A 14,667-nucleotide genomic window follows, 5' to 3' on the forward strand; every position below is an offset into this window, starting at 1 on the left:
GATGGAGGTGAGGTTGAGGATCAGAGCTCAACATCGGGGCCGCTCACGATCTTCCTCTCCAAACCACGTAAACCAGATCTTCATAAAGCTTGCTTTGTGCACAAGGTCAACAGGTTTTGGGTTTCCAAGATCAAGTAAACGCTAAATTTTATCATAGCGCATCCAAAGACACAATTGTGTGCCTCTAGCTTTGTGTTAACAGATTGGAGAAGAATCATATATGGCAGGAAATGTCAGGTGACCCAATACTTTTGTTTATATAGTGTTTTTTAGGACTTAGAGGTGATGGAACAATCGTGAAAGCAGAGAGCTCCAGGCTGCGTTTGCTGCTTTGAAGAAGGCATGCATTATTAGCGATAATGGTATCGGGTATCGCTCCAATCCCGTGTTCATTTACTGGCCGTATCTGCTGCACTCCAGGATTCTACTGTTTACTGATCCTGTTTTTGGGACAGTTTGTTGTGTATCCAGGAAATCTTAATGATGGCTCTTGTTTTTCTTGATTTTACTCACAACACTCCACCACACTTTTGCAGGTTTGGTGTATGTTTATATATTCGGTGGCCTTTTTGTCACAAACTTCCTGATTCTACATCAGTACCTGACTTTACTAACACACTTGTGGGTGAATAAACACAAATTTCCACATGAACATTCCAAAATCTAGTGGAGCGACACGAGTTAAAGCCTAAACAAACCCGCAGTTCACCACGTAAAACATAGGTTTTAACTATGTTTCACACGTAAATCAAGGATCGCATTCGGGCTACCTGCGAAACGGTTCGGGACGAATACACGGAGGGTTACACCCCTAGTGCTTGTGTGAGTACGTAAAAAAAAAAAAAAAAAAAAAAAAAGTAATCAGCTCTTGTTTTTTCCACATAGGTGTGAGTGTCATGGCCACGCGTCCACCTGCGAAACCGCCGTCAAGCCGTACCGATGTTCCTGCCTCCCCGAGAGTCACACGCATGGAGATAACGTGAGTCATTTTATTTTATTATTTTTTTTATTAACCACATCCCCTTAATAAGATGCACGAGTTTGCTGTAATGAACAGCGGCCTCAAAAAACAGGCTTTAACAGATCAATCGAGGAAGGAGAAAACGGAGCGAGAGATCACCTCGCTGCACACGTATCCCATTTCCTGAAACAGAGAACGGGGGAGGCTGGGGGGAATGAGCGAGGGTTTTGGGAGAGGATGGAATGCGAGGAGGAAGTGGGTTTTGTGGGCAGCAGAGCTCTAATCGCGCTGTCCCATCAGCCCCCGGGTTGCTTACTGATGAGTCCGGCTGAGGTAATTATATCTGTAGGAAAGCTCTGATGACACGTTTGCCACTGCTCACACTTTCGCCAGTGCAACATTTCACCCGAAGAAACTCACACACACACACACACACACACACACACACACACACACACACACACACACACACACACACACACACATACACAAATAAAAACCAGGTTATATAGGGTTTGAAGCCAAATATTCAAATTCCTGTTTGACCAAAAAAATTATTTTTGTGCACAAATTATGCTATCTATCTATCTATCTATCTATCTATCTATCTATCTATCTATCTATCTATCTATCTATCTATCTATCTATCTATCTATCTATCTATCTATCTATCTGTCTGTCTGTCTGTCTGTCTGTCTGTCTGTCTGTCTGTCTGTCTGTCTGTCTGTCTGTATGTATGTATGTATGTATGTAAGTGACTAACGGTGCTAACTGGTGCTTCATCAAAGACAACAAGTCAGAACAAAGAACACATTTGAAAGTCAGAGACTTTTGACATGAGGCGATCAGGAAGAGATCAGGAAGACCTTTCACAAACCCCAAATCAACATCCGCCCACAAAAAATCATCCGGCAACTTGTGCATGATGGTGATGACACACTTCGAAATACTTCCAGGACATATTTCTGAAGTGGGCGCGCTGTATTTCAGCGCAAGGGAACTCTTTTCAACGTGATAGTGTGTAAACGTAGATAAATAAAGTACTTTCTTGTACACAGAGATAGTCTCGTAATTTTCTGATACCTGCAGTGTCGTATGTCGCTACATTTGCCTGCTGTGCAAAACTTCTAATATTTTATCGCTATCGTCATCATGAGATCGAAATATCGTAAATCTGTGGTTTGAATCAGATTTAAAGCCTATAAAAAAAAGAAGAAGAATTTTCAGGCATTTTTCAGCATCATCAAACACACGAGCATTTTTTGTTGTTAAACAAGGTTCTATGTGATTTTGCGGTAAAATCGAGATTGTGTTACGTGTTCTATAACTATTGTGATGTGATCAGGTTAGTTCAAAGGTTGTGAGTTCAAATCCCAGCAGCACTGAGCTGCCACTGCTGAGCCCTTGAGCGAGGCCCTTAACCAGTGCTCGAATTAAAGTAAGTAAAGTCTTATATGGGGTCCCCAGTTGTGTCTTTCATATATTTTTGGCTAAAATAATCAAGTTTTTTACTTGCCATGGGGGGCCCCTAATGCCTTTAGGGATTCACAGATCCCCCCAGCCCCCCTCAATTCGAGCACTGCCCTTAACCCGCAACTGCTCAGTTGTATAACCAAGTTGAGATAAGAACAACCGCCTAATAAGATAAACCTTTATTCATCCCACAGTGGGGATATTATTAAAATGCCATAAATGTACATGTGATATAAATGAATGGGATTTCTAAAATAAAAAAAAATTATGATGTTGTTTCAACTGCGCAGAAGAAGATATCGGTGTTTGGAAAACCAGAGATTGTGTGAAGGTCTTGTTTCACAGATATCTGCTGCACATTGAAAATAAGGATTGGACTGGTCAGGTTGGGTTATCTCCCATGACATGACATGACATCCAGCATTCTCTGTAATTTCTCTGTAAAATGAAGCCTGAAGCCACACACAAAAAAAACAAACAAAAAAAAAAAAAACAACACTTGGACTCGCACAGGTATTGTATTTTAACCAACTCGTTCTCCACGCCAACTCTCAGGCCTGAAGTGTGACTTATAGCTGATAGCAAAAATGCATTAGATCTGCTTCGGGGACTGGGAATCAGCTCGAAGTGTACAAATAAGAAATCTGTCGCTGTATCTGAAACCCTGTGTCCCATCTTCCAACAACATTTCTTTTTTTATTATTATTTTAATCAATGTTACATTATACATTAGAAAATAGGTAAAGGACTGGGCGAGGCAGATATGATGATATAATTAGTTTGAGTTTTTGTGTAAATGGATTACATTTGCAGATATAAAGAATGGTTTTGAATTGTTTTTATAAACTTTTATTAAATCAAGTTCAGACTTTTGCATAAACATTCCAGTGATGTCCTACCTGAAACAACCCACCTCTTAATACCATAATTACATCGCCACGTCTATAAAAACCATCCATATTACACAGAAACGCAGTATAACAGAGAGCTGTATCACAGATGCAGTGAGAACGAATGCCATTACTGAGGCAAGCAACACAATAAACACAATTCATCAAGTCTCCTTTCAGTGCAGCCACAGCTGCACCAGTCTCCAGCATCATCATTAGCGCAAGCATCAAAATAACCTCATCTTATGACCTCGGGTTTTTCCGTTCATTTTTGTGCATTTTGTCGGCGCATTAAATTTTTTCCCGAGGATTTGAACGGAAGGCAATGTGTTTTTGTGCAAATTCTTCAGAAAAACTTTCTTTCGGCTTCTCCCGTTAGGGGTCGCCACAGTGGATCATCCGCATGTTTGATTTTGTACATGTTTTTACGCTGGATGCAGGGTTCCCTGGTGGTCTAGTGGTTAGGATGCGGCGCTCTCACCACTGCGGCCAGGGTTTGATCCCCGGTCAGGGAACCAACCCCAGCCATTAGGGTTGCAAAAGCCTTAGTGCCGGTCCCAAGGCTGGATAAATGGGGAGGGTTGCGTTAGGAAGGGCATCCAGCGTAAAAACATGTGCCAAATCAAACATGCGGCTGGTCCGCTGTGGCGCCCCCTAATGGGAGAAGCCGAAAGAAAGTTTTATGCTGGATGCCCTTCCTAACGCAACCCTCCCCATTTATCCGGGCTTCGGACCGGCACTAAGAGTGGCTGTGGTTGGTTCCTGAACGGAGATTGAACCCGAGCCCAAGCGGTGAGAGCGCCGCATCCTTACCACTAGACCACCAGGGACCCTGTGCAAATTCTACAGAAAAATGACCGCAGAAGTATTTCATGAAAAAATGCTTAACAACTGTCCGGAGCAGGATGTCCATCTTTTCTTGAAAAGTCTGCTTTGTAAAATCGCCAGCGACCAAATCAGTTCTTCTTCTCTGCCAGGCATCGTGGAATAAAAAACAAACAAAAAAGCAATTCACACACATATATTTAAGCTTTTCAGTTTGCTACAGATGCAGTTTGCGAGCTCCGACGAGTGCGCTCTCTGACCGTCTAACCGAAAAAGAACTTAATCGCAAAATACGCAACAATATAGCATTTTATATAGTTCAATATATACAGTTATATTACAGATATTATGTAGCTGCAGATATTGTGTTGCTACTGAAATGATGTAGCTATAAATATGATGTAACCCCGGATGTGATGTAACTAAAAGTATGATAAAATATGATGTCGCTACGGATATTATGTAGGTACAGATCTTATCAGTCTTTGTTTACTTGCAGCAGTATCGAATATCTAAAAATGACTGATTTTTAAACCCTTTCAGCAGACCTTATCTACAGCTATGGAAGACTTGAAGGCGCAAATCATCTGCTTAATTAGCCTTACGATATGGGACCCAAAAGTGACTACAGTTATTTAGTCAATTTTCAGTCATGAAAGGTGGATTTTTTATGTAAATCTGATTTTCTCCTACTGTGATTGTGTAAACAGGTCTCTCTCTCTCTCTCTCTCTTTCTCTCTCTCTCTCTCTCTCTCTCTCTCTCTCTCTCTCTCTCTCTCTCTCTCTCTCTCTCTCTCTCTGTTCACTCCACAGTTGTAAGCCTTTTTTTTTTTTTTTTTACAATATTAATATTCTGTCAATCTGAATACACCTCTATTGAGAGACGCTCCGAAAGCGTGCCGACACACAGGAAGTGAGTCCCGTATTAAACTTTTAAACCTGATGTTTGGTGATTTGAATTATTCATGAGCGGCCATGCATAATTCACGGCAGGCTTCTGCTTTCTCTCTACGCCATTGTTGCGTTTACAGGAACAAACCGGGGGATGTGTGTAGCACAGCTACTGGAAAGCGTGTCTGTGTGAGTGTGTGTGTGTGTGTGTGTTTGAGATAAACATCAGACCCGAAATACCCCTGGACTTGAACAGCTGGCTCTGAGATGGGATTAGGGTCTACCCTGAAGCTGTCTGCTATGTATGTGTGTGTGTGTGTGTGTGTGTGTGTGTGTGTGTGTGTGTGTGTGTGTGTGTGTGTGTGTGTGTGTGTGTGTGTGTGTGTGTGTGTGTGCATAAACACACTGCATTTAAATAGGCCACAGTGCAGAGCAGCAGCGAGATTGACAGGGTCGGCGGTGTCTTGTTTCTGCACGGTGCTGATTGGCTAAAACTTGTCCTGTCTTTTAGGAGTAAATAGCTTTGGTAATATTATATCAGCAGGATCTTATTTTTAAGTTTGTTCCCACTTTGAAAACTTTTCACACAAAGTTTACATAAATTCTTGTCAGAAATTTCGATTAGAGTGAGATTTGTCAGATTTCTGCTTCTTATGTTCTTGTTAAAAGGTGCTATCCAAGGGTTTGGTGTTCATTTGAAGTTGCTCCCCCACTCTTTCAAGGAGGCTTTCATGCTTATTGCGGTATCACCATTAACTTCTGGCATGCGTTAGCGTTCCTGCACATATCGAAGATGCTCAGTGGCGTTGAGATCGAACCCCAAGTCATTTAAGATCTTCTAAACCACCCAAGGTCAACCATGTCTTCATGAAGCTCGTTTTGTACACTGGAGCATTGTCATACTGGAACAGCGTTGGGTTAAATTAATGAAAGTGAAGGCACACTATAATGCTAGAGCTTATAGAGACATCCTAGAAAATTTCCAAAAGGTGTGTCTGTGGAAAGCCCCAAATACAGTATGAGGGTCATGTTCAGGCACCAATATATACTCTTGTGCAAAAAGCAAAAACGTTCCAATCACATAATGTCAAATAAGAAGCTTTTTTAATGGTCTTAATAACAAATCATTGGAAAGAAAGTGAGTCATGATGAAACAGACGCACTCCTGAGACTTCCAATTATTCGGGTTACCTCTGCTGCAGTGAAATGTTCGAGAAAGAAAAGCTACAAACAAGGAAAAAAATTGTCATAATGGTTTGAATGTTTAATGGAAACATTTCCCCAAATGTAATCTAATAAACCCTGATAACAAACAAGGAAATCTGGGAACATGGTTTGTGTAATTCTTAGCAATCCTGGTTTCTGACTAATTCTTTTTTTGCTTAATCGAATCATTTGGTGTCATTTTTTGGGTATTTGTTGGTCTAGTGGTTAGGATGCGGCGCTCTCAACGCTGCGGCGATCCCCGGTCAGGGAACCAACCCCTCAAGTGCCGGTTCCAAGCCCGGATAAATGGGGAGGGTTGCCTTAGGAAGGGCATCCAGCGTAAAAACATGATCCGCTGTGGCGACCCATAATGCGAGAAGCCGAAATAAATTTTGGAGGGGAAGTAATTGGTGTACGAGGTCTGATCTACACTGCCAAGCTTTCACTTCTGGGCCCTTAAACAAAGCCCTTCATCCTTCATCCTTAATTCCTTAATAAATAAATGTTTCTGCCAAGTGCCATATAGTGAATCTGATTTTCCATAGAAATGTGTAAGTCGCTCTACATAATGGTTTCTTCCAAATGCCATATAATGTATCTGATTTCTCAAAGAACCTTTTGGAAGAAGTCTTACATCTAGGATATTGTATTAAAGTCTGGTATTGAAAATAGTACCTTCCTAACGACGTTTAAAACATCTGCTAGCATATGCTGTGAATACAATTTCCTGTCTGTCTATATGATATTCAGCTTTAGATCAAGCAGACATAAATAATGAATCTTTAATTTCCCTATTCCGACGAGCGCTGCAGTTGGAGTAATGAATTCAGGTCTAATCCTTACAATTTCTTCTGTGACACTAAAGCAGCCGAAGTCACCCGACACATGCCAGAACAATCCGCGATCTCCGTTAACAACCGAACTTATCCCGAGTACACACGCTTTCGTAGATCTCAAATCCGACCGTGTATCACTTCTGGTTCTCACACACACACACACACACACACATACAAAGACATATTGTAAGATCTGGTTGAATTTATCCTTTTGAACTTTCGCTAAATGCAAAACTAGGAACACAAAAGGAGAAGAAAATGTCAGCGTGTTGGTATGCAGGCACCAGCGTCGCTCTACACACACCGTGGCCTTATCCAAAACAGGGTTACGTGGCAGCGATGGCACTCTGTTGGTGAAGCATGCTAAAGCGGAGCATTTGGAAGCAGGCTAAAGGTTGAGCTCAGGAGCGTGAAATTAGCCGTGGCATTCATGCAGGCCTTTTTACACGGAACCGGAACACGCTCCGGTTTCATTCCTAACATTCTCAGTTGGACTTCTAATGGAAACTGCGAGTTCGAAAATTACTCCCTCCTTTATTTCACTGTTTTACTGCCATTTATCTCTTCAGCCATACCATTCGTTACAAGCTCCAAACAGCTATGATGGTTATAGTTTCAGCATTTCTCGAATCATGCTTAATATTTGCAAGCCAGTAAGTGCATTTCTAAAAACCATTTTATACAAAAAAAATACATTTTAAATTTGCAGTGAAAATGCCGACGTGATTGGACGCATTCTAGAGGGCCTCAGAGTCAGCAATCCGATTGGTTAAACAACAATCTCAGCAGCCTACTTGTGGTATATTCAGGCCTACAATTGATATATTGTACAATACACACTGAGATGTGAAACAAAAAGATTCTTATAAATGTTTTAAAGTAATTATGGTGTTTTAAATGACGTAAATCATCCGGATAATAAAAGGAACTTTTGCTCTGTTTACCGTTTTAATTGGTGGAGACTTGGTGCATCAGTAAAACAAATGTTTAGTGATTGAAAATGATTTTTCAGTGTAGTTTATTTATTTCTTTTTAAATCTTTTAATAAAATTAGTGCCATACGTCCATATATATGTGTGTGTGTGTGTGTGTGTGTGTGTGTGTGTGTGTGTGTGTGTGCGTGTGTGTGTGTGTGGTTATAACAATAAGCAAAGCCGACATAACGGCACTGATATTTTCTTAAGCTCTTAAACACTCTGCATGTGTTTCTGTGTGTGTGTGTGTGTGTGTGTGTGTGTGTGTGTGTGTGTGTGTGTGTGTGTGTGTGTGTGTGTGTGTGTGTATGTATGTGTGTGTGTGTGTGTGTGTGTGTGTGTGTGTGTGGTATAAATACCTAAATCCCAGTGGATTATGCCTATTTGTCAGGTTCATGGTGTGTATAAAAGGCTGTAGAAGCAGGTGGTCTGAGAATTAGCAATTCTCCTGGGTTTTCTGGGCGTTCTAACAACAGCCTGACATTAAGAGCCTTCACTATTACCTGAGCCATCATCAGTACAGAATGTCTTTCAAATCTTTTGATCACTGAAACATGTGCGCATCAGTGTTTAGAGAATCAAAAACCTGACGTTTTTCTTTCTGTGATTAATGTTGGTGTGATGTTACAGCACAGTGGTCAAGTATAGTGTGTTATTGAAAACCTTGTCTTTGGGTTTTGTTTGTTCACTGGTTATATTTATGCTTCTTCTATTTGCGGACAGTGCGAACGTTGCGCGCCGCTCTTCAACGACAAGCCGTTCAGAGCAGGAGATCAAGTGCAGGCATACAACTGCCGACCCTGCCAGTGTCACGGACATGCCACTTCCTGCCACTACGATGCCAGCGTCGACCCTCACCCTCAGGAGCACTACCGGGGAGGAGGCGGAGTGTGTGATAACTGCACTCATAACTCTGCAGGTACTCATCATAATATGTACTTACTTATATCTGGTCAGCCATTAATGGCCTGCACGCATTTTTTTTTTTTTTTTACAGTAATTATGTTTAAAAGTTGTTGAACTTTTTAAAAAGTTGGAAGCTATAAAAAAATTCTATTAAAAAAAACCATTAAATAGATTTCGTAAGGATTTTTTTTTAATCTATTACTAAGGCAATACTTTAAGGTTAGGCATTTTTCATTCATGTTTATTGTTATTTGTTTATTATTTATATATCTATATTCTAAATCTATATCCATATCCAGGCACTTACAATTCTGCTTGCATTTATTTACCTATTTACTATGTAGTGTATTATGTAATTATGCTTTTTCACAGTCACTGAGTGTTTTCATAAATAAAATCACAATACATAATAAATATTATGTGCTTGCTTGAAGATTGATACTGTGATAAAATTGTACTTTTATGGCTATTGAGCAGATTTTTGAGAGTCTAACTGCATTGTGTGTCGGCCATCCCCATGCTTTATAGGTGGGATGATGCTTACTGGAGTAAATGCCTTAGCTTTTTTTTTTTTTTTAGCATTAAGTCCAAGCAGTTTGATTTTTGTTTTAGCTGACCAGAAAATATTTGGAGTATAGTATGTCTGTCAGACAGACAGACAGACAGACAGACAGACAGACAGACAGACAGACAGACAGACAGACAGATAGATAGATAGATAGATAGATAGATAGATAGATAGATAGATAGATAGATAGATAGATAGATAGATAGATAGATAGATAGATAGATAGATAGATAGATAGATAGATAGATAGATATACCAGTAGGTGGGTAGACAGACAGACAGACAGACAGACAGACAGACAGACAGACAGACAGACAGACAGACAGACAGACAGGAAGGCAGACACAGACAAAGACAGACAAACACATAGATAGATATGTGTCTAGCTAGCTAGACAGACAGACATACACACCGACAAACAGACAGATACAGATAGACAGACAGATAGATAGATAGATAGATAGATAGATAGATAGATAGATAGATAGATAGATAGATAGATAGATAGATAGATAGATAGATAGATAGATAGATAGATAGATAGATAGATAGATAGATAGATAGATAGATAGATAGATAGATAGATAGATAGATAGATAGATAGATAGACCAGTAGGTGGGTAGACAGACAGACAGACAGACAGACAGACAGACAGACAGACAGACAGGAAGGCAGACACAGACAAAGACAGACAAACACATAGATAGATATGTGTCTAGCTAGCTAGACAGACAGACATACACACCGACAAACTGACAGATACAGATAGATAGATAGATAGATAGATAGATAGATAGATAGATAGATAGATAGATAGATAGATAGATAGATAGATAGATAGATAGACAGACAGACAGACAGACAGACAGACAGACAGACAGACAGACAGATTAGATAAAATTATGGATTGATAGATCATTCTCATGTATTGTGTATCTAAAGTTCTGCAAAAGACAATGATCACCAAACAAAATGGACTGCACTGCATGTATGTTAAGACACATTGCACAAAGGGTGGCAAAAGTTTCTGGCATATCCATGCATGTGTGTGTGTGTGTGTGTGTGTGTGTGTGTGTGTGTGTGTGTGTGTGTGTGTGTGTGTATATATATATATGTCTGATTAAAAGGGAGGAGCTGCGAGCAGTGCCAGAGGTTATTCTACAGAGAAGTCGGAGCATCTCTATTAGCCGAGGACGTGTGCAAACCGTGCGAGTGTAACAACAATGGAACTGTCAATGGCAGTCTGGAGTGTGACCAGGTAAAAACACACACACATACATATCCACACAAACATGTTCCACAATCCTCGTACACGTCTTTCTGATTAAGCGCATTCATATGGATTGTTTGGGCTTGTTGTTATACATTAGACAGGCTCAGCATTCTGTTGGTTGGCATTCAAGTGCTTTAAAACAGCAACCACAGATCTCGGATAAAGCGGCTTTTAATCCTCTACTTGTTGATAGACTGCAAAATGACCCATTGATATAAAGCTACAGGCCCATTCCTCACTTGAGACGCTCGTGTCGATATATTTGCTGGCCGTTTTAGCGTTCGGCGCGCCATTTATCATCGTTGCGATCGGAAAAAGGGATTGCTGCGAGTATGTAAACGTGTCATTAGGAGGCTCTTTTCTCTAGAGAATCACCGCTGCCTTTCGCAAGCATCATGGAAGGTTTTTTTTTTTATTCCGTGGCCTAGGGAGGATCCACGTCAATAGATATACTGGATGACAAATTTGTAATCGATAGATGGGTCAGTTGAAGTGTTGGAATTGCTACCTTATTTAAATTCGGGGAATGATTATTTCCTTACTCTCCTGACGGCTTCATTTGCTCGTCTGCACCATCCCTTCGAGGGAGGTTTCAACTAGGGTTTCGGACCTGTCACTGGGGTCTATGAGGGAGACAGTTGTGTCTGTTGTTTGTACATGTAATTCATCGTTGGAAAGAATTCATAAGAACCGGATTTCATATAGCCCTCAAAACAGTGTCAGATCGATCCGAACCGAACGCCTTGGTGGTCGATTATCATCACCGTATCGCCGCTTAGTGCTGAGGATCTGATCGACAGGCTTCATGATCTCATTTCTTTTGCATCTTTAGTGAAATATGTTAGCTGACATGATCCAAACTGCTTCCTCTGATTCACTTGTTATATAACACACAGTGCTGTATGGATGTATATGCTATGAGTCGTTCCTTCCCCAGTAATAGAGAGAAGAAAGCCTCCCAGTGGGAATAGAATGGAGGCTTTGGGGGTTGAGGTAGCCATCCGTGACATGCACACACACATATATAGAAACACGTGCACACACACACACACACACACACACACACACACACAGACACTAAGCTGCTGAAGTGTCCTAATTGGAGCGCTGTGCCTTTCTTCTACAGATTCGAGGCCAGTGTAAGTGCAAGCGACGCGTGTCTGGACGGCAGTGCAATCAGTGCCAACAAGGCTTCTACAGGCTGCAGGCGTCACTCGGTGACGGCTGCCTCGACTGTAACTGCAGCACCGCTGGGACCCTGTGGCCACATATTACCTGTCACCAGGACTCAGGGCAATGCCAGTGTAAGACCAATGTAATCGGTAGGTATCGGGCAACGCTGTGCCCTCTCGAAATCTCTTTCTTAAATATACACACAAAAACACACACACACACTTTCTTATTCCTCTATCTATCTATCTATCTATCTATCTATCTATCTATCTATCTATCTATCTATCTATCTATCTATCTATCTATCTATCTATCTATCTATCTATCTATCTATCTATCTATACAGTGAGGAAAATAAGTATTTGAACACCCTGCTATTTTGCAAGTTCTCCCACTTGGAAATCATGGAGGGGTCTGAAATTGTCATCGTAGGTGCATGTCCACTGTGAGAGACATAATCTAAATAAAAAAATCCAGAAATCACAATGTATGATTTTTTAACTATTTATTTGTATGATACAGCTGCAAATAAGTATTTGAACACCTGAGAAAGTCAATGTTAATATTTGGTACAGGAGCCTTTGTTTGCAATTACAGAGGTCAAACGTTTCCTGTAGTTTTTCACCAGGTTTGCACACACTGCAGGAGGGATTTTGGCCCACTCCTCCACACAGATCTTCTCTAGATCAGTCAGGTTTGTGGCCTGTCGCTGAGAAACACGGAGATTGAGCTCCCTCCAAAGATTCTCTATTGGCTTTAGGTCTGGAGACTGGCTAGGCCACGCCAGAACCTTGATATGCTTCTTACAGAGCCACTCCTTGGTTATCCTGGCTGTGTGCTTCGGGTCATTGTCATGTTGGAAGACCCAGCCTCGACCCATCTTCAATGCTCTAACTGAGGGAAGGAGGTTGTTCCCCAAAATCTCGCAATACATGGCCCCGGTCATCCTCTCCTTAATACAGTGCAGTTGCCCTATCCCATGTGCAGAAAAACACCCCCAAAGCATGATGCTACTACCCCCATGCTTCACAGTAGGGATGGTGTTCTTGGGATGGTACTCATCATTCTTCTTCCTCCAAACATGTTTAGTGGAATTATGACCCAAAAGTTCTATTTTGGTCTCATCTGACCACATGACTTTCTCCCATGACTCCTCTGGATCATCCAAATGGTCATTGGCAAACTTAAGACGTGCCTGGACATGTGCTGGTTTAAGCAGGGGAACCTTCCGTGCCATGCATGATTTCAAACCATGACGTCTTGGTGTATTACCAACAGTAACCTTGGAAACGGTGGTCCCAGCTCTTTTTAGGTCATTGACCAGCTCCTCCCGTGTAGTTCTGGGCTGATTTCTCACCTTCCTTAGGATCATTGAGACCCCACAAGGTGAGATCTTGCATGGAGCCCCAGTCTGAGGGAGATTGACAGTCATGTTTAGCTTCTTCCATTTTCTAATGATTGCTTCAACAGTGGACCTTTTTTCACCAAGCTGCTTGGCAATTTCCCCGTAGCCCTTTCCAGCCTTGTGGAGGTGTACAGTTTTGTCTCTAGTGTCTTTGGACAGCTCTTTGGTCTTGGCCATGTTAGTAGTTGGATTCTTACTGATTGTATGGGGTGGACAGGTGTCTTTATGCAGCTAACGACCTCAAACAGGTGCATCTAATTTAGGATAATAAATGTAGTGGAGGTGGACATTTTAAAGGCAGACTAACAGGTCTTTGAGGGTCAGAATTCTAGCTGATAGACAGGTGTTCAAATACTTATTTGCAGCTGTATCATACAAATAAATAGTTTAAAAATCATATATTGGGATTTCTGGATTTTTTTTTATAGATTATGTCTCTCACAGTGGACATGCACCTATATATATATATATATATATATATATATATATATATATATATATATATATATATATATATATATATATATATATATATATATATAGAGAGAGAGAGAGAGAGAGAGAGAGAGAGAGAGAGAGAGAGAGAGAGAGAGAGAGCAGACAGACAGACAGACAGACAGACAGACAGACAGACAGACAGACAGACAGACAGACAGACAGATAGATAGATAGATAGATAGATAGATAGATAGATAGATAGATAGATAGATAGATAGATAGATAGATCCCTCCAAGTTGAATTCATCCTGTCGCTGATTTCCCCTAAGCATCTCAGTCCTTTGTAATAAATAAATTCCCTCCATTCCCCCAACCCCGTGCCTCACCATGTTTTTCTTATGAAATGCAAACGAACGTTACTTAGAAGATCCCGCGAATTCCTAAGCCGGAATATCAAGGGCCGCCCCGTTTTAATTTTGTAATTCATAGCCGAGTTGATTATAATAAACCTTCGCCATCCGTGCTATTTTTCATGCTGCTTACAAGACACGCTCCTTTTGTTCGTCGCTCCCACAGGTATTTCTCAGAAATTAGGTTTGATTACGGCAATTTATTACCTTCGCCACGTTCCGCGGCCACCAGCGGGGGCAAAAATTTATCAAGTGGCTCGGGAACTCTGTGTACACAATACACTTTGAAATGTTGATGCATGAGAATATTATGTAGAGGGGGCACTGCTGTTTGAGTGCACGTCCCATATCATGCATACACAACTGCACGGCCAACCACCCACCAACGCACACACACACAAACACTTATGACGTGAAGACCAGTGGTTGACCTAGAT

The 14,667-nt window shown here is 41.1% G+C and overlaps 1 protein-coding gene across 1 annotated transcript in view; it reads left to right on the forward strand.

Moving 5' to 3' along the window:
• ush2a (Usher syndrome 2A (autosomal recessive, mild)) overlaps positions 1-14,667 on the forward strand; it is a 232,051-nt gene that overhangs the window by 32,070 nt on the left and 185,314 nt on the right. The window contains exons 9-12 of the mRNA XM_083551252.1: positions 886-979; positions 8,780-8,975; positions 10,659-10,789; positions 11,931-12,126. Coding sequence (XP_083407378.1) covers positions 886-979; positions 8,780-8,975; positions 10,659-10,789; positions 11,931-12,126 — 617 coding nt within the window. The remainder of the gene's footprint in view (positions 1-885; positions 980-8,779; positions 8,976-10,658; positions 10,790-11,930; positions 12,127-14,667) is intronic.

Source organism: Silurus aristotelis, assembly GCF_946808225.1.
Source record: "Silurus aristotelis genome assembly, chromosome: 9".
Lineage (NCBI taxonomy): Eukaryota > Metazoa > Chordata > Actinopteri > Siluriformes > Siluridae > Silurus > Silurus aristotelis.